Source organism: Halictus rubicundus, chromosome 3 (genome assembly GCF_050948215.1).
Source record: "Halictus rubicundus isolate RS-2024b chromosome 3, iyHalRubi1_principal, whole genome shotgun sequence".
Classification (NCBI taxonomy): Eukaryota; Metazoa; Arthropoda; class Insecta; order Hymenoptera; family Halictidae; genus Halictus; species Halictus rubicundus.
The window spans coordinates 6,196,913-6,221,114 of NC_135151.1; the positions used below are offsets into that span (position 1 = coordinate 6,196,913).

At 37.5% G+C, this 24,202-nt stretch overlaps 2 protein-coding genes across 3 annotated transcripts; both read left to right on the plus strand.

Moving 5' to 3' along the window:
• Window positions 1-158: 158 nt before the first annotated feature.
• Window positions 159-6,565, plus strand: LOC143352502 (orphan steroid hormone receptor 2-like). Its single transcript, XM_076785030.1, is given in 10 exon segments — window positions 159-1,025; window positions 1,027-1,053; window positions 1,755-1,895; window positions 1,999-2,106; window positions 2,199-2,354; window positions 2,427-2,691; window positions 2,782-3,029; window positions 3,101-3,297; window positions 3,379-3,656; window positions 4,370-6,565. Coding segments are annotated over 10 exon segments (1,872 nt in total). The 5' UTR covers window positions 159-833; the 3' UTR covers window positions 4,630-6,565.
• A 1,351-nt stretch (window positions 6,566-7,916) lies between these two features.
• On the plus strand, window positions 7,917-23,540 carry LOC143352504 (MAP kinase-activated protein kinase 2-like). 2 transcript variants are annotated; one of them, XM_076785032.1, is made up of 10 exons: window positions 7,917-8,511; window positions 9,045-9,304; window positions 11,182-11,476; window positions 19,215-19,354; window positions 19,434-19,498; window positions 19,770-19,877; window positions 19,952-20,050; window positions 20,291-20,366; window positions 20,446-20,656; window positions 20,967-23,540. In XM_076785032.1, exons 2-10 carry the CDS (start codon window positions 9,270-9,272, stop codon window positions 21,204-21,206), a joined length of 1,269 nt encoding a protein of 422 aa, XP_076641147.1. In that variant the 5' UTR covers window positions 7,917-8,511; window positions 9,045-9,269; the 3' UTR covers window positions 21,207-23,540. The 2 variants fall into 2 exon arrangements, with proteins under 2 accessions (XP_076641147.1, XP_076641148.1); XM_076785033.1 differs by lacking the exons at window positions 7,917-8,511; window positions 9,045-9,304 and adding an exon at window positions 10,777-11,065.
• Window positions 23,541-24,202: the final 662 nt, after the last annotated feature.

The window sequence follows — 24,202 nt, forward strand, 5'->3', positions numbered from 1 at the left end:
GTGATCGCGAATAGATAGATTTCCCCGCGTATTACCGCGTGGCTGGCTACGTTATATTTTCAGAACTGTGCGTGACCTGTGAGAGCGCCACCGCCGACACACGCAAATGCGGTGATACAGGTCGACCCAACAGGTAGTGTATTGTGCGTACCCGTCCTCGAACTTTAACGTAAGGAGACTCGGTCGCGTGTTTTTGCTAAGGTCGATAAAAACAAAACCGTTTGTTCGAATATGTTTAACGACGCGAGGATCGGCTGGCCGACGAATTCGTCGGAAAATCCCGAACTTGACGCGACGGACTCGGGTTGACCTTTCTCGTTAACGTAACCGTATTTTGAATTTTCTCGTTCAGGAATTCCTCTTACGGCCGCACGAAATTCCACGCGAATGATCCCCAGCGCGACGAGACACGGTAATATTTAACGGTGACACGTGTCTAAACGGGTCAATGGCTCGAGTTTGAAAAAAAAAGAGGACCGTGGAAAGAACAGGTGTTAAGTTACTGTCGTGAGATTCTTGCGAGCGAGCGAAAAAAAAAATGACGTTGAATCTCAAGCGTGACACTTCCGCGTGGATCAGATACGTCTGGCCAGTATCGATCATGCTACGAATATAGAAGATAAAGCCGGGAATATTCATACTGAACGTTTCGTGAACATAGAAGCGAAGTCGGAAGTCGAATAAGAAGAAATTCGTGTGTACCGATATAATATGTACCGCTCTGTCTGTTCGAAAGCGGACATGCTTCCCGAGTTGAAAGTTTATCGTCGTGATTAGAAAGGGTGAAAGAGAACGTTCCCTGTAATACGATGTAACGAGCGCGAGGTCTAAGAATGCGAACTATTTCAGTACAACGGTACAGGCACCGTTTTCTCGTGTTACTGCACTGCGACAGTGCGGTGACGAAGTCGGATCACGAGTGTATGGAAATGGACCATTCGCTCTATGACAGCCACCACAGAGTAGCGTGGCCGTGGTATCGGCATGCGCCTAACCACGTAGCAACCTACGAATCGAACGTCTCGGGGTCCATCTCTTTCACTTCTTAAAATGGTAGGGGGGAAAAGGGTTACGACGGGTAGGGGCGCCCGGCAAATGCTCCAGTTTTCATTTTTACACCGGCCCCCGATGCTTAGGCCTAAACGATACACTCTGTTTGCCTAGACGCCGACTGTACGCGATCACGACTTAACCGATTACAACGCGATGCCCCGCTATCCGAATGTTAGGTAACCCCTCGGTAAAAATCCTTCACCACGACCGACCCAAGAGAATTGTTTAACCTCTTTGTCCCCTAAACAGCAGAATGGTTTCCGACTCATTGTATGTCTACATTTACATTAACGTATAGGATAGAATTTGATTTTAATTTAAAAGAAACGAATAGCGTTCGTGTTTAATAGATTCCGGTTTGAACGTTCGTCATCAGACTGACTCGGCGTTAGGGGTTAATAAATATTTAGTGGATTGCGCTTGCAAGATAATTTCCGATAGTAACGTATACGTAGAGGAATGTTTTAGAGATAAATTTTTCCTCGTTGAATTTTCTTCTAATGTTACTTACGGAGTTTTATCGGCACACTTGTCCGCGTCTTTGCGTCATTAGCCGACAGGAGGACACTGATTGTTTAGGTAGAGTACGTAACTCGTGGAACCGTGGCGTCAGCGTAGAAATATTTTTTTTTTTTCGAGGTGTGGGTAATTTCAAGAGTCTTAAGAAATGGCAATGGCATGGCAATTGGTTTGTTTTTCAGAGAGACATGGACAGGGATCGTAGGGAACAGCGCGATCACGATAATTTAAATGAGAACGAGACAGACCGAAAAGTAGGAATGGATTTTCGTAACTTGCCCCATCACCGTGGCGTGGATCATGCGGCTGACGCTGATGCGGAGGTGTTTTCCAGCTTCAATATCTTTTATTTAGAAAAATACAGAAATGATTGTTCTTTTATATAAAAGATTGAATGGAATATTTTAACTTTTTATTTTATTGCAGCGGGAGATGGACGTTGATCAAAACGATCGCGTTGAGAATCTTCACGATGATAAGATAGACCAAAATATTGGGAGGAATTTTCATAATTTAGCCCACCATCCCGCCATGGTACGTTTTAAATATTTTGTTTAATTAGGAATAGAATTTTACAATTTTTTTTAACGATTAGTAGTTTCTAAATTATCTATTGTATTTTTTAGAGGGATGTGGAGAGGGATCAGAACAATCACGTGGACAACGTGCACGACGAGAAGGTGGATCACAAAATTGGGAGAGATTTTCGTAATTTAGGACCTCATGCAGGAATGGTTCATCTGCACTCTGGAATTGAGCATTTAAATAATGTTGACGTAGAGGTAAGACCTTTACTTATCCATTCTCATTTACTTTTCTTGCATTTCTTAACCTTTCGCTTCCTACTTTTTCAGGTAAAACTAGCAAGAGATGTCCGTGGCTCGTTAGGCCTGGGATTGTCACTAGAATTATGTGTAGTTTGTGGCGATAGAGCTAGTGGAAGACATTACGGAGCAATAAGTTGCGAAGGTTGCAAGGGTTTCTTTAAGCGTAGTATTCGAAAGCAGCTGGGTTATCAATGCAGAGGTAGCAAGAGTTGCGAAGTTACCAAGCACCATAGAAATCGGTGTCAGTATTGTAGACTGCAGAAATGCCTCGCCATGGGCATGAGAAGTGACTGTGAGTCTTTCATGTTTCTCAGGAATTTCCGTCAGTAATCGATAAAATAAAGAGAAGAGAAAATGAATTTTTAAGATAAATTCTTTACAGCCGTTCAACACGAGAGGAAGCCAGTATTGGGGGAGTCCGCGGGAACAAAAGTAGGAAATCGGAGTCCCAGAGTTAAACCAGAGCCACAACAACCGGTATCCGAAGCACCTCCAACCTGGGAACAACCGGAAAGTCCTAGTATGGAAGACCAAAGTAGCGATAGCGATCTTAGCGATGCTTTAACGTTAGCGAGAGAACGTTTACTTATCTCGCATGCTTTGGATAGCATGGCGAAACTCATCGGAGACGTGAGTTTCATTCTTTTACGTAAACCGCATTGATATTTTACACGTTGTTGCACGAATGTATGATTTTTCAGAGTGTTAATGGTTCGAGTGAACCCGAAGAGGAATGGACAGGACAATTAATATCCGAAAGGCATACGCTTTTCGAGTTAAGAGCACCTAGTCCAGCGCCTGCATATTTATCAATACATTATATTTGCGAGAGTGCGGCGAGATTACTTTTCTTGTCTGTTCATTGGGCAAGAGGAATTCCTGCATTTCAAGCATTACCGTGAGTAATCGGACAATGCGCGTGTCCCAAGCGAAACCACTAGATTTGAATGTTAAACTCAACGATAATGTACATTTGTAGATCTGAAGTTCAAACAACGTTGGTACGCAGTTCCTGGGGGCAGCTCTTCACGTTAGGCCTTGCACAATGCGCGTACACTCTTTCACTTCCTAGTATTCTAACATCAATAATCAATCATTTACAAGCTAGCATCACGCAGGAAAAAATCACCGCTAGCAAAGTGAAGTCCGTTACCGAACATATATGCAGACTGCAAGAATGTGTTAGCTCGCTTCATAAATTACAAGTGGATTCTGTTGAATATGCATACCTTAAGGCGTTAACTCTATTTAGTGCTGGTAAGTGAAAGAAAGACGATGGTTGACTGATTCAGGAGAATACCCTGTAACCCAAAAATGTACTTCCTTGAAAGGGAATTGTGATCAGAGATGGGATCAAGTTCAATATGTATTCATGCATGCAAATCAATTTCAATAATCAAGTTTCGTTTCACGGACTCCGATTGCTACTCAAAAACAAAAAAGTTTCAATGAGCATACTTACTATGTAGTCATTTTATACAAGCTGGTTTTGAACTATAGAATGAGTACCTGCAGGTTCGAATCTAATTGGCTAGAGTTGAGCATACCTGAAAGTACCGCTTACGTTTCTGAAAATATGTACAAAATCTCGTCTGGGTTTGAGTCTACTTGAAGTATTGTTTTCCTTCTTTGAAGTACAGTGATTTCTCTATATATGTCGACAATGCCTGTAGGCTTGTCGCCTCGCGGGGTATACCCCGTGAGGGGCCGCGAAGCTCGAGAGGTCTCGGACGCTGAGGAGTGTAAACATAACACGATCGGGTATGCATATAGTGTTGTTGACATGTATCGAGAATTCACTGTACTGATACTGAAACATTCGAAACTGTCCAGCTAGATTCCCACCTGCTTGTAATATTGTAGTTGATCCCATCTCTAATTGTGATTCCTGAGGTCAATTGAAGTAACTTTTTGGGGTACCCTGTAGACAGGGTAATACTATATGAAGAAATAACTGTTTACTTTTCCAGATAATATCTTAGCCGGCGTTTGGCGCAAGAAGGTCGAAGTTTTACAAGAAGCTGCCTGGACGGAATTGCAACAACGCGTGGGATCTGACCGGTTACCTCGCCTTCTTCTAAGGCTTGCGCCACTGCGCTCGATAAACCCTAGGGTTTTGGAGGACTTGTTTTTCGCCGGTCTAATCGGTAGAGTAAGCGTAGCTAGTGTAGTGCCTTATATTCTTACGATGCACGATTACAAAACTGAACCGGAGAGTCACATGGGGTGACAATTACTATCTGTGCAATGTAAGTCGTGACCTAACAAAGTGATATATACGTTAGTGCTGAATGCCTTAAATATTTTTATACGCTGAGGAACAGAGAAAGAGAAACTGGACACGAAGCGACGTTGACATTTATTTTTTTTTTCGTGAAAAGAACTGCACGCCTCATTTCAGAGAAAGGTGTCGAAACTCAGGGTAGTATTTTAACTTGTTAATCAGATATAACGTCTAGTTTACGATATTCTGATGTTTGAACATTTTCTTTTCTTTTTTTTTATTTATTGTAAATTCACTGCCTGATGTACAAAACTTTCCACGCTGCACAAAGACCTTTTATCGGCGAAAACATGTTGCTATTGATAAGGTAAATATTTGTTATTGAAAGCGACTTAATATCATTGCCCCTGCTATATATTTATACTCCATTTAAATTGTAGCAGTATTATAAATAATAGGAGTAAAGTAACGATTAAGTTTAGCACGGTAATATGAAAACAAAACATTATTTTGTTTGAAATGTCGTGAGAAAATACACTTATCTCGGGAAAGTTTTGTATTGGCATATAGTTGAAAACGAATAGATGGGGCAATATGACTGTACTTGTAATTTATTAAAAAAGTGTAAAAGAGTTGCCTTTAACTGAATTAGTAACTTTGGTCTAATTAAAGTTTCTTATGCGAAACGTATAATTATTTTTTTTTTTAAATTATTAAAAAGATTGAGTCTTTTTCTTTGCCGATTTCCGAGATTATCAAACAAATTAAACAGTAAAAAAGAAATCAAATTGTTTGTAGATTGGAATTTTTCGAAAGAATCAAAACGTTAGTAATATGATTTCTTTGTGAATACTGAACGCTACATTTCCGTCCGCCAAGAGAAATAACAAAATATACTTTATTTTTTATTACATTATGTAAAAATTAGAATCGTTATTTCGAGGAAAGAGAAAAAGATAACAAGTATATAAGTATTAGTACAAAAGAATCGCATATTTCTTCAATTTTGTTAAAAGTGAAGTGAAATATGCACGTGTTTTACTTATTTTTCTTAGAACATGATCATAACGCTGAATATGTTTCTAGACTGTGTTTTCGTTATGTATTAAGGGAGAATGACATGCATTGTTATGCGTTTCGTTTAAAAAAAATAAATAAAATGTGCAATAATAAAACAAAATTCGTGCAAAATTGAATGCAGAAAATAGCCTTATTTTAATAAAAGAAAAACGATTATGGTCCAACGCTATCAACTGAATCGTGATACAACACGGATTATATTTATTACGCAATCAAGTATTATTTACTTCCTCCTAAAAGGACAATAAAGGTATATTTTTATGGAACCAGGAATACTTATCGAGTTATGAAACAAACAAATAATTATTGTATATGCGTTTACTTCAATCAATGTACATTTTATATCGTATTGTTAACAACAATTGTATACATTTAATTATTATTCAATGAAGATAGCTAGAGATGAAGAAGTAGTGAAGGATAGGATTAGTATTTGTAGGATAAGAAACAATAATCTTATGTATTTAATATTATTAATAATGTTTAGAGCATTGATATTTTTGCAAGATACGTTGAGCAGAGTCGTTAAATATTGTTAAACTATTCAGAATTGTTAATGTTCATAGAAACTGTTCAGCTGGTTATCATCCATATCTTGATAATTCATAAGCTTGTACTATACTTCTAGCAATGTTCTATATCTAGTTAAATTTAAGCATCCTTTTTAATTCGATAATCCAAAGATTAAACAACAATACACTTTTTTTACAGATACCCATTGTAAATTATACTTATTAACTAAATTCTGATTTAATTCATAGGGAATACAACTAGCACGTAACAATTGTATTTTCAGTTATGAGTAAGAGACAATTGTTTTCTTAAAAAAAAAAAAACAGCACCGCGGTGCACGATAATTTTCTTGCATCTTCATACGTGATATTTACTTTACTACATTTGTACTTCACAACAAAGAGACCTTTATTAAACATTACGGTATACAATGTTCCACACAACAAATGAAGAAAATTACCTATGCGAAAGTTGGTAAATTGAATGTGATACAATAATTTTTGTGTGTGAAATACTTAACGGACAATACAATTAGGACAGATTCGACCTGTTTAGGAAAGAGAACTGTATGTAAATATAAGACCTGTGCCTGTATGAAAAACAGAGAGAGAGAGAGGGAGAGAGGAATATTTATATGAAATATATAGTAGTTTTGTAATTATGTAAGTTGAACAAAATGCAAGAGACCTGAAGTTTGTTGCACCTTCGGTTTTATTATATCATCGAGTTCTGTATATACGTACATGTTAATTGTGCTATAACTTGAAATAACGCATAAATTGAAACTAAGAAAAAAAAATCAATAAATAACGATTAGTTCGTAAAATCGTTTCCGATTTTCTCCGATGATCATTGGATTATGAGGAATTAACTAAAAGTTTTATGAAACGCAATTATATAGGAGGACGTTACACGAGCCATGCTAAAATTATATTGCAATCATTTTATTTAATGACGATTCAACCCCAAATGACAAATACTGACATAGAGCAAATGTGCCTTATTTCTGCCCCTATCTACTTGTCAGCCTTTCTGAAAATAAATTGCATAAAAATAAGAGATATCTACTAACAAACACCTACACGTTTGAATGAGAACAATGGTTAGCCTATTTAGAAAAAGTCTATTAATAATAACAATGCTTAAGGTGGCTGACTGCTGGCCTTTACAATAAACCTACCAAGTACTAAAAGTAACTCACATATATCGTTACATAAAAATGATAAAATTAAATTTATTTAGAGCTTCACAATTTTAACCATCTGTCTGCAACCTTATTTTTATCGACGCTGTCTCCATACTGGGTCGTTTATGTTCACGATTAATTTTTTTACTTTTCTGAGTTTGAAAAAAAAAAATGTAAACAAGCTCTGGAATACGTATTGAAGTCCGTATTTTACAATCGCTGGAACGTACAATATTTGAAGCATTAAATAGGAAAAAATAAATATTGAAAAGAAAGAAATTTAAGAGTGAAATTTCGCTCCGGACATAAATGACCCAGGTTGCAGACGGACGATTAATTGTAAAATGAAGTATGTAAAATGGATGATTCGACCAGTAATGGTAGGTCTACTGGGACAATAACCCTGCACTACTTTAGCATCGAGCGTTTCAAATCGACGCGGAAAGTGGAATAGAGGGGGTTACGAAGGAACCCAAAAGCTGGCTGGATAGAGTCGTCCCTGTGCAGTGAGTCACATCCTAAGATTGCTTGTAGAGGCGCTTTGCCGCCATAGCCGTTTTGCCCACTAGTGTTTGTGAATTGGTTTTTCGTATGAAAGTCCGAGTCGATGAGTGGACTCGAGTTTCAGTTGTGGTCGGTCGAATGCACGGAAAGTATGGGCATGGGAAAGATCGCGACACGTTGAATTACGCTAACGTTCTGCTCCTTTCGGCGAGAAAATTTATTTCTCCCGACACAGCGCCACCGAATATTTTAATACTTGTGTAAAACCGGCTATTCCACGGACAGGTAGACAGGTATTCTTGTTCGGCCGTTTCCAAGTTGAGTGACACACCTCACGGGAGCCTTATCTACCTTTATTCTCTTTCGAGCAGCACAAATAAAAACCGAATTACCCGACGAACGTCTCTTGGACATTAATTCTAACACCTTCGCACACACCTACGTATTGTGAGCCAGTGTTACATCGTGATAGTCGTAGGAAAAGAATTATTCAGTGTCCCCGTGATAGTGTGAAGCGTAATGTTGTAACAGTGGTGTTCACATACAAATTATGCGTTATCATTTCGTGGCGGGAAATCGGTTTTGAAGAAGCGAAACGTCGCCAGGTATGTTGAACCACCACCGAAAACCACAGCTCACACTTGATCATGCTAGAACTTATTATTCCATTTTTTCTTCCTTTCTTGGGCAATTTCAGTGTGCATGCGTGAGTGTGTCTGGTATACTATTTTATTCGCATAGGTATCATGTGCAATCGCTATTTTTAATGAAATCGTCGAAGCCAGTCGTTCAAATCCACGGTACAGTATAGATGGCGAATTTGGCGGTGCGTGCGAGTCTGTGCGAATTAGATCACCCGACAGAAATCCCTTTGTGTTTTGTTTCCTACATTTTTGCATTTATGTTGGCGATTGTAGCGTCTGTAGCAGTGTACAAGCTTGCGTAACAACAATGCGATTCATCTCATGGGATGCGTTGGGAGATATGTTCATCCGTAAAACCCGCTTCACATTTTATTCAAAGAAACTCGCTTTTTCGTTGCACGCTTCTTTTTTTTTTGTTTTTTCGTCGAACACAAAAATCCATCTTTTCATTGCAAAAAAAAAAACGAATGAGTTAGTTTGTGTTTTATCTTCAGTTTTCAGCTGGCCTTCCTCCGTGATTATACCTCCGGATTTTCAGTTCTGATTAGGAAAAAAAACGTTTTCTTAATTTATTCGAGGACGCGGAGCTGGCTGTGTTCTGCCGCCTCCGAGAATTCTTTGGAGTCTCTCGGCATTACTCGGAAGGCGATGCTTTTTCTCCTCCCGACAACGGGATCCGATTAGAGACACACTTTCGCAAACCTTAAAAAGCTACGCAAATGCCGAAATCGGCGCGCAAGTGGACATTCTGGAGGTCTCTGTCACATTTATTTTTATTTTTCTCGCATCCATCTCCCGCGGCGTTGATACGATAACGATAAAAGAAAAAAAACCCCGCTAATTAGGGATTCGAGTTGTATTTCGAGACCGCGCGTAACGATAAGCCCCCTTCAGCACTTGTACCGATCATAACAGACGCACCTACTCAATATGTACGAATACAATTCGCGACGGAATGATAACAATTAATTTCTCGCATCTTCTAATTTTCTTTTTCTTTTTAATTTTCCGATCGATCGTATCTAACGCCTTTTCAAATCATTTTTACACACCCACTGGCGAGCTGCCGCGATTGGCAAATCCTATTGACAATTTCAAAATGCGCCAATCGCGTGCGTCGAACTATGTTGCTACGGGTTCACTGCAATCGATTGCGAGTGGTTGTGTAACGTACAGCAACATGGCCATACATGTATGTACAGGATTTCCCAAAAATGTTGTGCTTCCTTGAAAGGGGAGATTCCAGGGATCATTTGAGGTAACTTTTTCCTTTGCAAAAATGTTTTCCGTGGCTTTGTTAAGGAGTTAGCAACGAAATACACAGACCAATCAAAGCGCGGCTACAGCGGACGGTTTTCGGCTTACAATTAGTCAATGCCATTGTCACGTTCAGCGGGATTAATCACCGTCCGCCATAGCCGCGTTCTGATTGGTCCGTGTTTTTCGTTGATACTCCATAACAAAGCCACGGAGAACATTTTCGCAAAGGGAAAAGTTACTTCAAACGACTTCAGGAATCACCCCTTTCGAGGAAGTATATACAACACTACTTTATATCGTCAAACTGAAGCATTTTATAAATATGAAAAATTTATAATCAGAATTTCCGATAAATTGTCGGAACAGAAAAATTAAGATTAGGGTCAGTAGTCAGCCTTTCTGAAAATAAATTGCTTAAAAATAAATATCTACTAACAAATTATTATACTTTCGAATGAGCATAATGGTCAGCCTATTCCTCACTTCTAATGTACAGCTTTTTAAAAACATAGAAAATAGTGTATTAATAATAACAACGCTTAACACTAGGTTTACGGGACCTGTCAGAATGGGAGAATTGTAATATTTTTAATTTACGATTATTTAGATTGTAAAGAAGCAAAGTAATGTAAAATAGCCACTTTTGGTGCTCTGTAAACTTGGTGTTGAGTTAGGCGGCTGACTACCGGAACGGTAACCCTACGACGACGTTTACACAGACTAACGTTACACAATCGTTATCAGTTTTGTACATTTAAAAAATTGTGTACACAACAACAAGTTTACCTTCGTTCAGGCTTATTCATTGAATTTCCAATGACGTCAGATTCGATTGGAAAGCAGAGGATCGTTTCGATAACAACATCGATGACAAATTTATTATTACACCGGAGAAAGATTATATAAAAAAAAAAAAAAAAAACTAGACGTACAACGCGTCGATGTCCGGTATAATATTATGAAAGGAGATTCGCGTAAACGCGCGAGTAACGCTCGGGTTCCAGTAACTGCAAAGATAAAGTTGAACGTCGTTGTTCTCGCGTACACGAGCGATAATTTCGTTCGCCGATGATTTCGTTTTTACCTGTATATGTGTTCCGTGTGTCACTTGTGTACCGTGTTCAGAACTGTCGACACGGTTTATACTATCGTTCTAAGGTTCCTCCTTATCTACTGACGCCAGTCGAGTCTCCGTCGTGTGTAACGTTTCCGAGTTATCCATGAAGTGGCTCAGTTTGCTCGATATATTTCTGCTGTTCGTACCTACCACACGAAAACAAAAATTTCATTTCCGGGTGATCGACGAGAACGAAACGACGGGGGGGACCCGGGGATCGGCGAGGATGATTAACGGTCGAATTACCATTTTAGAAAGTGCAAGAGGTCGGCCGGCGAGGGGACCGAGGTGAACAAAAAGGGAAAGCGGAAACGGACAGCGGAAACCGAGATCCAGCCACCGGCGGCGAACAAACCGAAGGAGCCACCGGTCCTCGAGATCAAACGAAAAACCATGGAACACACGCTGACAAAATGCGACGCCAGGGTACCGAAAGTCACGCCGATCACCGACGACTACGAGATCAGCAATCACGTGCTCGGGCTCGGGATCAACGGGAAAGTCGTTCAATGTTATGACAAGAACACCAGGGAAAAGTATGCGCTCAAGGTGAGACATATAATCACTCGAAATCGAAAAAGCGCCTTTTGTTTCTGCGTGCCTGGTAATTAGACGAGATCCCTCGGGCGGGAAAGTGTATAATGAGTTTACCAGTCCGCCGCCAATGCCAATTTCTTGAAAATGCGGAAAAGTCTATCGCACGCTTGTGTTTGTACTAGCTTGGAAATGAACAATACAGTAGTTAGGAGAGTAATGAGTGAGCCTGTATAGAGACAGGGTAAGAGGAAGAGATAGGGTAATTCTAGACAGCTTGACAGGTACTGTCGTGCACTTGTGTTTGTACTGATTTAAGTAGTTCGGAAATACCTTGGAACAAAGCAGTAGTTAAGAGAACAATACGTGAGGCCATGGCTAGTCTATACATAGTCCAGTATAATTCTAAACAGATTAGAGACAAGGAAACTTGGGTGCTAGCTCTACCTAATCTCCTCTAAGGAGGTTCATCCGCTAAATTCAGAACACAATCGTCTACGAGATTGTTTACAGTAATACATTAATACAGTGCTGGATATATAATCACACAGGGTGTCCCAATAATGTTGTACTTCCTTGAAAGGGGTGATTCCTCAGATCATTTGGCATGACTTTTTCGTTAATAACTCACCAACTAATAAAGGAAAACGTTACTTCAAATGACCTCAGGAATTATCCCTTTCAAGGTAGTACAACATTTTTGGGACACCCCGTGTAATACATACAGGTTGTTAGCCCTACCTAACCTCCTCCGGGCAGCTTCGTCTACTAGATTGTAATAGTACAATCGTTTTTAATAGTACAGTTTATATAGTTGTCTACGATATTATCCATATTAATACATTAATATAGTTTGTGGCTCGGTAAAAGTTTCTGTACGGTACAGAACCGTTTATGAATTTTACCGAATCTGCACTTGTTTTCAACTGCAGACTGCCAAAGCGGTCTGTAAACATTGACGCACTTCGTGCCTGGGATTACCATTCTGTTTTTTTTATCGTGTTGCAACCTCGTGAAGGTTAATTAAAATTTCACGCACGATCAACGAAGCAGTGTTCGAACCCGCACGGCTACAAAGAGCCGAGCACGAAACGCGTGTTCCGGAAATCGTCGGACATTTTTATTGTCGGAAGCGCGTTTCTGGCCTCCGATAAACGGAACGGCGCAATTTTACGAGGGCGCTTTTTTCTCTAAAGCTCTTATCGAGACACCGAAAAGAAATGTATTCGTGCGAGCTCTTTTGTGTAACATGACACGCTCGACCTTGGCTATTTTTGGATACTCGAGGTAGTATCATCTCGGGGTCTGATATCCGGGCGTGTGAAGCCATGCATTTGCGATTCACGTTTTCGGGGATCAGTGATCCCTCATAGTGCGTGGATCGATAGCGAAGTACGATCATCGACTAACGATGTCCAAGCGAGACCAGACCGCGAGTCATCCTCTATTTATACTCGATGATTTCCCGTTCGACGATTCCGACCATGCGGTGTATCGGCTCAGCGAGCTCTCGCGCCTTTTTATTTTTACTGCATCTTCTTGGAAAAATCGCGGGGCCCGTGGATTTGCGGTTTCTCGCGAGTGATTTGTTTCTCTTGGCCGTGGTAGGTTTGCGCGCGAAATTTCAAATTGGACAGAACCGCTGTCAATGCTAACCATCCACTCCGAGGTCAATGTTAGGTCACTATACGACTCGAAGTAGCGAAAGTATCTGCTGGACATTGTTTATGCTTTGACTGCCAGTCAACCTCAGAAATTTCGTGAAATCAAAATAATTGAGAAATAAAAATGGTAAAGTCAAAGCTCTTCCTACCGGAAGCGTAATAGGCTTTTTAATGACTAGACTGCGAACCTTACGCATTGGTGGGAAGATTACATGAATTGGTGTCAATACATTATTTTCAATTTATTAACATTATTGAAGAAAGAGTTTTTGTTTTTGTTAAGCATTTGAAGTGTCATACAAGGCTTATTTCTGCCATACTTATTTCTACTATAGAAATTTTAACATGACTTCTGCTTCTTGCAATTGATGCAGTACAGTAAAATGATAATTTTATCGCTTGCTCGACGCGCTCGTGTGTTCTTCAGCAAATTAAAATTAGGCCATTTATGAACACATGCGCGTACACACAGCTCGCGATTTTTGTACAGGTTACAGGTACAAGACGGTTGCTATAGTTCAGAGCTGCTCAATATACCTATTAGCGGGAAAGGGCGCCCGCCGATGCCCGTGGGCACAGTTACGGGCAAAGCTATGGACACGTGACTTAGCGGAGTGGGGGTAGGTCGTAGCAGACGTAGCTGGCCACGTGGCTGTGACGATGCGTGTGACAAATACGTGCAGCGTTGCCCGCAGGGGCGTGGCTTCGTGCTCGCTGTTCTGTGTACGCCCAAGGCAAGAAAATCGCTGCCCGTACGGGCAGACGCTGAACAGCTCTGTTATAGCCAGTCGTTTACCCCACGCGAATCACCTTATGTTCGCAGCATTTGACCGATGACTGATTACCGAATCGTCCAGCAAACACTATGCCTGCCAAGAAAGCATTTACAAATCATTTTCCATTCGAACAAAACCGATTTGCCTCTGTCGTTGTCGCCAGCAAAAAACATATGTGACCGGAAATTTCGTTTGTTTACGTAACCCCTCGAAAGCACAACGACGCAGATAAACTATAACCGTTCATGACACGCGCGAACCGAAAGATACACAGTTGTGTAACCCTGTATATGCAGTTGCGTGGACAATATTTTGCGACGTGTCACGGTTTGCTCGGCTGAATTTCGCCAATGTAACATTCTGGACTGGCATGATCGATCGGTTCGGTGCATAATCTGCGAAGCTCGTGCAACTTGTCAATCCAATAACGTTTTATGTCTCTCTCGTGCTCGGGGAAGTAATTTAAATACATGCGTGCTCCGTAGCGGTGACGCGCGGTTGTATCTGACTGAGTGTACGAGAATAACTGATAAACTTCAACGAAAATATGTCGTTATTTATATAGAAATGATGATCTCATGTTTGCCGACGTTGACACCGTTGATACATTCGACGGTATCGATTTATTCCATAACCAATAGAAATATCGTTCTGGTTGCGTCTACGGTCAGCCGTCGAAGCAATTAATATTAAAACTATCGCGAACTTTATCACTCATTTTTGTTTTCCACGCGATGTTAACACGTTCCTCAAATACGGCTCCGAAGGTGCAGATTACTGTAGATTATTCAGGTAGCATTATATCAGCTTTAGATATCGGAAGACAAACGATTCAATCGCGTGAAGTTAACGCTAACCGGTTTCACATTTTTTATTTTATAATCATTGAAATTGCAAAGTTGGTTACGTTAGAAATTATTCAATAAATTGCTTCAGTCAAGCACCTACTGTTACAAAAATCTGAATAAATCCAATCGTGTGGTTTTGATAAAATACCCCACAGGGTAAGGGACCCAAATACTGTGGGGTACCAATTACTGTGCCCTATATTAATTGTATTTATCTTCAAAGCATCATGAATATTCAAAAAGCCACACTGATTTTCAGCTTAAACTGATTTTAATTATGCTTTGAAAATAGGTATAATTAATATAGGCCGAGTAATTGGTACCCACGCAGTAATTGGGTCCCTTACCGTATCAGCCACACGTGCTCGGTACAGTCAGCGTTTTGATTCTTCGCGATCGTTTATTGCTTACCAGTGAATTGTACTTATATGTGAAATACTCATTGCGTGACGTCATAATTAATCACTAGAGTCTCTTATCTAGGTTAGATAACGAGCGAAATAAGGTTACGTAATCAAATTTCGTACGAGAAATATTATTTCTTTATTCTTTATTTCTTTATTCTTTATTCCTTTATTCTTTGTTCCTTTGTTATTATACAAAGGGGTTCGCGTGTTACGAAAGCGGGAGCCTTATGGGATAAACGCGTTTGTTTTAGACGAACGTGGGATTGTTAGACGATAATACTAGGGTTACGTAAATTAAACTTTTAAGGGTAATCCGTTCGACCAAACGGATCGAATTATTGGATTCGAGCCCACGTCGGTTTACGAAACGATTTCAATTCTCTCGCTCGACCGTGAAGAGATCCGACAGAGCAAGGACAATAAATCTGTTGTATGGACGAGATAATTGGAAACTTTTTCGCTCCGACCTTGCCAGGCTACGTAGTACGTGGCAGCGATTCGCTGCCTTCTTAATGCGATTTATCCCTTTTTATAATCAGTTTTTGTTTAATACTCGTCACAGAGACGAAAAAATTCGTCCTTGGTATTTAAAAGTGTAAAAAGGTGAATCGAGAAACATATTCGTAGTTGTAACGCATTTATAATGAAGTAAACAACAGTAAACACGTGACAAGAAATAAATGTATCATCCTGTTCATGAAAAACAAATTCAATTTTTAATCATTCATTGCCAAAAATGGCAATTATTTAGTATGGAGATATGTTTAATTTCGATTATTTCTCTTGTTTACGAACTAATCGAACCTTAAATTCTGTAAATAATATTAATGAATCTTTAAACAATAAAAATATAAATTTAAAAAATGGAGAACAGATAAAACGATTGTGTTAGATAGAAACATTTTCTTGTAATTTATCTCAATTTCACAGCTAGTGCATTTCGTCTGCTTTTATCAGTTATACTCATCACTTGAAAATAATTAAGCACACAATTGCTCGATTTTAAAGTTAAATAAAACCGTCAGATGGTTAAAGAAAATTAAGTTGATGCATTTGGCGTACATGAACTAAATCTGTTCAATTCTATTGCACCTTCGAGTGTTATAACAACGAGATGCTAGACAAATAGTACGACGGCCTCGCTGATTCAAGCAGAATGGCCCTAAGCATAGTCCAAGAGAAAGTTATTGAATCATATTCCCGTGCACCTAACATAGTCAGAAAAAAATCAATATCTGCAGACGTCATGGTACACTTATGCAGCCTGGTTTCACCATTATGAATTCATGATTGATTACTAACAGTCTGCCAGATGAACCGGTGTGTCACTTTGCGCTGTTTTACGGCTCTCTGTTTCTCTTGGCAGTCACGTTCTCGGAATTGCTTCAGTTTTTTACTCTGGGCACTTTTTAGAAACAATCCTCGCGGTTGCAGCGAGAAATGAAATATTAGAGTATTTAACAAAGAACAAAAAATACGTCTACGTAGGGTAAGGGACTCAATAACTGTGGGGGTAGCAATTAATGTGCCTATACTAATTGTACTTATTTTTAAAGCATAATCAATATTAAAAAAGAGATATTCATTATGCTTTAAAAATAAGTATACTTAATATAGGTACAACAATTGATACCCCTATGGTAATTGGGTCCCTTACCCTATTTGTAATATTTATAATATTTATGAAAAAAATAAAAGTTTTCGCCATTCGCTAAAATCCATAAAATGTCAACTGTTCAAAAAATCCAAACTGCAACAATCAATAAAAGATGATAGATTACAGTATCTACGATATTTCCACAGATTTACAACAATTACTATTCACATCTATACAAATGACAAATGCTAAACGAAGAAAAACTGAAAAAGTGCAAATTTACCATTCGCCATAATTCGTAAAACGGCGAGTTTTCAAAGAATCCGACAGAGCTCCTGGAAATAGGAAATTGAGACTGGAATCTTCCACTTGAAACGAGCAGAGCAGCTATACATTCACGGCAGCGACGAGGAAAGGAAATACTAAATAATGTAACATGCATTTTTGCATGCATTTACGTCATATTCGGATCGTACGTGACGCGCGCACAGAATTTTCCCGATAGATTTCGACAGCGTCAAACGAGAAATGTATTAATTTAATCGCAGATCCTGTCGATCGTGATTCCACGTGCACGTTTGTCTGATTGTTCTAGTAGCGGGTATATGTCAATCGGCGGAACGCTAATCTCATTATCACGGAATAATACGAGACCAGTGCTCACAGCGCGTGACTAATGTATTTTCATTTGAGAGCAAAGGCGGCAGACCATTGTTGGAAATTACGCACATTCAAGATCGTTAACGATTAGGGACTATCGAGGACTATTAAGAGATATTGAATTGCTAAAAAACCGTCTATCAAGCGATTTTCCCGCGTATTTGAAACGCAATTGATAATAATTACGTAGAGATTAAATTTTTCAGTTCGGGTATTCCGTGAAACGAATTCGAAGCAGAACTGGTTTCTACTTTCTTTTCCGTTGGTTTCCAGGCTTTAATTGTATTTGAATATTTTTAGAAGGCGTGTATACCTGGTGCTCTAAAAATATGAACTGCGAGGCACATATTTCTTTTCTCCTCGACAGTACCGTATTATCGGAAGAATTTCTTACTTTACAAATGCAAGATAAGAATGCAACTATTTTCTCAATGCGGTAACTTGAAGAGATTTACTGCGTGGCAATAGTAGTTTTGAGATGTTAGATAATGTCTGCACGCTTTGCCAATTCCTTAAGCTCAATGTAATACATGGAAAATATATACTTGTAAATTTAGTCTATATCGTTGTGATATATACCACAAATAGGGAGAAGAATATCTTTTGTTGTTAGACACAATTTTGGCTAGCCACACTAGCACTCAGCCAAGTTCAACATTAAATCAATTTAATATGAAATCATACGTTTAAAATAACAAACGGATAATATATTTTAATTCTGTCCGAGTCTAATAAATTGCATCTCTAATTCTAAACGTTCATGCGTCGATGCCTTTGTTTAACCTTTCGATAGAGGTGCCCGAGTCTATTTTGACCCAGAGTATCAGAATCGTCGGAATTTATTATTATTATTTTACTATTATTCATTAATTATTTAGGACCGTTATTTAATGAATAACTAAATGAATAATGAAATTAAATGAATAACTGTTACATTAAGTACAACAGAAGTACTAATGTGTCTACCTTCAAAAATACGTTTAACTTTGATAAACAAAGTTGTGGATGGTCTTAGGCACGGTCAATTGTATATTTGTAAAATAGGTCCGTCATCCAAGGGTTAATCTTAATCAGATCAGTATTACTGTCTACGACTCGGTATCGTGAACAGGTCGAACATATCGATCGTATATCCTATTACCTTCACCGAAGAATATCAAGTGGCGAGGTAATATAATGCAATAAGCCCCATCGATTTGACAGCATCGATACGTCAGCTGTTTTTTTTTGTCATTCACCAGCAATTTTACAAGCGATGTAGAAATTCACTTGCGCTGTTCGAGCAATTTTTCTCAATAATTGATACAGAACATTCTTTTTTTTCAATGAATCTACAAATTATGCAACGTCGTGACATTTGCAAGTCATACAATCATCGCTACTCATGTTTATTCTACATAACTTCGTTTGTTCAAGGATCGACGTTCCGTAAAAATAGTTGTATAAATGATAGCGCTAATGCATGACGCGGAAAATCTGCAGTGGGAATATTTGCACGAATTTAGTGGATGTTGGACAAAAAATAAAAATTGTATTCTCATCGCATACTTTGCTTTGTACTTCTACAACGACTAAAATTTGAACACTTCTTTCTAACTCTGTATTGAAATCAACAATTATACATGTGCCATAGTTCCTCTTAGAATATCATATTATAAAAGATCAAGTACAGCATGTAACTTTGTATTTAAATCTGTAAAGATACATATGTATAAGTTCCTTTTGGAACATGATAGTTAAAAAATTAAATACACCATGTTTTGCGTTGCATTTATTTCACTAATGAAATTTTTATTTGCAGGTGTTGTACGATTGTTTAAAAGCAAGGAGAGAAGTTGAACTGCATTGGAGAGCATCGAATTGCAGACACATAGTCCAAGTGAAAGATGTATATGAAAACACGTACAGTGGAAATAAATGTTTATTAGTTGTTATGGAATGGTAAGTTTCCAGTTACGTAAACATGTCTTAAAATTTTACTAGGATATTAATATTGACTAATTCTAAATAAAATCATCAGCATGGAAGGAGGAGAGTTGTTTGAGAGGATACAAGACAGGCAAGATGGTGCATTCACAGAAAGAGGTAAGAGAAATAAATTATACAGTATTTTAATATTTGAAGAGCTCAGGGCAACAAACGGTTAGCTCGATTTAGACATGACTGCCCACTTTAGAGTTTTTAATCGTTTGGGGCAACAAACAGTTACAATCGTCTCATGATATGACCGTTTGTTGCACCAAACTGTCGAAAAAATTTGTTCTTTTATAGTCACGTCGAAATCGAGCTGACCGTTTGTTGCTCTGAGCTCCTCATTTATACACCTCTTGAATTATTTTGTGTAATTAATTTGCAGAAGCTGCGCAAATAATGTATGAAATCTGTGTTGCTGTGAAGCACCTGCATGACATGAACATTGCTCATAGGGATCTTAAACCAGAAAATCTTCTGTATTCCAGGCCAGGTATGTTACTTCTGCAAAAATCTTTAACCATATTGTCATGAATTTATTTACACAAAATGTACTTCATTTCTCAGATAATACCGGTACGTTGAAACTCACAGACTTTGGGTTTGCGAAGGAAACACATTCGAAAGATACCTTGCAAACTCCGTGTTATACACCATATTATGTAGGTAAGTAACAATAAAAGTTTCATATTTATTATCGCAAAGCATTCTTATCATTAGACTGTGGTTCTTTATGCAGAATAAAAATTTCTTACCTGAATTTCAACAAACTGGATCGTAATAGAAATTTATTTTCTTTCTTATCGAAGGTTAAAAATAATATAACAGTGTGTTTAAATTCTTCTAATGGTTTTACTGTTTTAAATTACACCTACTCGTTTTAAACATGATTTTTTCTGTTTTAAGCTCCTGAGGTTCTGGGACCAGAAAAGTATGATAAAAGCTGTGATATTTGGTCACTTGGTGTTATTATGTACATATTGTAAGTAACTCTATCATTAAACAGTCGACAAACTTACAGAAAATAATTTTCAACAAATCATTATTCTTTCCTGTTTCAGATTGTGTGGATTCCCACCCTTTTATAGTAATCACGGTTTAGCAATTTCGCCAGGAATGAAAAAGAGAATTCGGTTAGGCCAATACGACTTCCCAGCTCCTGAATGGTCTCACGTGAGCACGGAAGCACAGGACCTTATTAAGGGAATGTTGTGCACAGATCCTGCAAGAAGACTGCAGATCGGTGAAGTTATGCGAAACAAATGGATCTCTGTAAGAATTTTATCCTATTTATACAGGACACTCTGTGTTGCGCCCTGAAACACAGGGTGTCCTTGGAAAATGGAACTTTTGACTGAAACTACACCCTGAAACAATACTAACGCACACTGTGTCATAGACGCTCAGCTATAGGCAAAATTCACTGTACCGATAGTTTTTCCGCGAATATCTCGGAAACTAAACGAGACCGTCGCTAATGTGCAAAAGGAAAAACTTGTTCAAAATATCGATTTCCGGAGGGTGGATAGTTCTTTGAGTTCACAGGTCTAAGTAATGTTAATACAATGCGTTTCTTTTGCAGAAACACACAGAGGTGCCACCCACTCCTCTGCACACTGGCAGAGTACTCAGAGAAGGCGAGGAACTCTGGCCAGAGGTTCAAGAGGAGATGACACGGTCCTTAGCGACGATGCGCGTGGACTACGACACAGCTAATTTAAAACAATTGGATCACACAAACAATGCGTTATTGAATAAGCGTAGGAGAGCAAAACAGTCGAACGCCGTACCACCGACTGCCAATCCTACGCCCGCTTCCTAGGGTGACGCTGTGAGAGCTAGGAGATGCTGGCGTATTTTTTTACGTAGATGTTTAAGATATAGTCTAATTACAGAGAGAATTGTTTTTTGACAATTATGTTGCACGAAAGACGAGAGACTACGGAACTGGACTCTATTCAAATAACAGATATACGCGTACAGGTAAAACTGCATTCAAACTTGAACGCCTAGGAAAAAGAGCCTCGAAGATGATGGTGAACTATGATTTTGAATTTTAATTACGCTAATTATTGGGTCAATTCGCGGATCACTTAAGTAGAAGATGATATAGAACAACGGAGCAGATGAGAGATTAATAGTAATTTTATAACTGTGGTACGAAGATTGTTTAAACATTGACTCAATAAATTTGAATTCTAAAGTCACTATTTGTCATGATGTTCGCATGTAGAAAATAGTGATGGGTTCATAGATGTAAAGAGTACTTCACAACGTTTTAGTTATGGTGCATTTTTTACGTTTTCAGTAAAAATATTTCTTTAATGGAATGGAGCAGCTAGTAACAAATTAATCGATATAACCTAATTATGAAAAATGTTTGTTAAAATCCATGCCTACTAGAAATATACCGACAATAAAAGATATATTGTCCGACATACGTGAGATATACTGATGTACGAAATAAAATGCAAAAGGTTACAGTTCTATGGCCTATACAAGTTAGACTTCGTGATGAAAGTCTATTACCTGAAATGAATGAACACCTAACTTAGCAGCTATAATAAATTCATTGCTACGTGTTTACTTAAAACGTTTCCTAACAATATGTCTGTTTAGTATTTTTAAATTATTGTAACTCTTTTATTTATCGTAATTATATCGTAATCGAATCACAGAAATGCAGTTTAATTGCAACATAATACGAATGTCGTTGTAAATTATGTTTTGACTGAGGCTGACTGTTCAATTTAAGTATCCTTAAAATTGTGAAACCATTCTGCTTACGGATATATATTGCTCTAATTAGTTTCGGAACATTAAAAGAATACAACAATGCGTTAAACAACTTTTTAGAATAAATGGTAACTTATAATTAAATTTAAATATATAGGCATGTAAAGTTTATCAAATAAATGTAGCTATTATATTTTTTTAGGTATATCATTAAATAGAGATGAAATTATTTTACGTCGGTAAAATTAATACGAGGCCTTAACAAATCTGAGGTCAATTTTTAGATTAGCCTAATTTCAACTATAATAATTAAGGTACTCTTAATATATATATGCAAATTTTAGATCAGTCAAGGGGTGATCAAATCTCATGGACGTGTTAGTGTTCTTTTTTTTTTAGATACGACTGATGCTTTGAAAATTGTAAATATCATACGATTTAATAATTTTTAATAGTATTACTATTTACTAGTATTACTACTTTAATAATATTACTAGCAGTCCTATAAATTTGATAAGTATTCATCAAAATGTTTCATGATTGAAAATGGATTTGGCGCGCTGACAAACGGCAAGAGAATAAATACGACTGATTCTTGAATTGTTTCCATAGTTTTATGTTAATTAATTAAGGTCTCCTTGTAGCTATGAATTTCTGTAATACTTTATTAATACGGTTCTCGCGAATTAAATAGAATAACATACAAGTGTGGAAACAATTTTTCCCAAGCAAGGTATCATGCGATGATTGTTCAGCTCTCATACTTTACTAAAATCAAAACAACTATTAACTATTAAGTATATATAAAAAAATTATAGCAAATGAAAACAACCATGAAGCACATTTTCGCATCAAAATAATATATATATATATATATATATATATATATATATATGTATGTAGTTTTCTCGTATAGTATAAAAGATCGTTACATTGTCTTCATTATATTGAGATTGTTGTCATTATATATACTTGATGATATTGTGATAGTACAATTTTCATAGATTGAACTGATTGTATATTAGATGAAAATTATATTTAACGTCAATTCGAGCTGAACTAGAGAGTGCTAAAATATTTTTGTAATGAATTTAAGTCTGTTGGTCTGCATTGCATTTATGAAACTTGACAATAAATATACATGGTGACGTTAATTAACAAAGACATATCAGTTTATTATTTTAATGCAAATTCGTAATGTTACTTGATTAAAATAGTATCATTTCAGGGTCAGAAAATCATAACAGGAATTTTGTATGTATGGTTATGTAAAAACAATAAACATATAACATCGTTAGCATTACAATATTTCAGTTACATTTTTTCTATATATTTTCTTCTTACATTAGGATCATAAAAATTTAAATAATTATCATTTCAATCGATCTACCCACGCTTCTTTGTGTACGTAATTAAAATATAGCTATTCTTCTTTAAACATGATCTGTTGCTAGTTCATTCAATTGTTAAGAACTTTTGAAAAATTACGTTACGGTTATGTGTAAAATCTATCACTATGTGTCAAAATTACTTTCTCAAGAATATAAATATGTATTTACACATAAATTATAAATAACTTACTTAGGCTAGCTACAATTAAAATAAATGCTGTACAAATGTTTTTTTTTCATAACCATCTGTTTTAGTTCCATCATCATAGTCAAAACAATATTTCTTGAAAGTGTAATACACAATTGGGCACAAAATATAATAAAACATAACTAACTTTAAAGTCATTTTGAATACTAGTAAAAGCAGTTCTCCGAACGTAATTTCCAATCACAAACAAGAGGATAAAACACAATAAACAACCACGTTCTATTTTGTGCCCCGAATAATTCCATGGATTTTCATTTCATGCGGTTTCTGATGGTAATCAATCAAATTAACAGAGAATTTAAATCCTAGATCACTTTAGCTAATTTAAAACTAAGTATTTGACAAACTTTGTTATGTCAGTATCACATGATAAGTTCAGAAAATATAACATATTTCTTTAAGATAGGTTCTTAAAATCTAAAGTAACTTAATGTTTGTTTCCATTGTTAATGGTTGATGTCTTTCATTCAGCTACATTCAGCA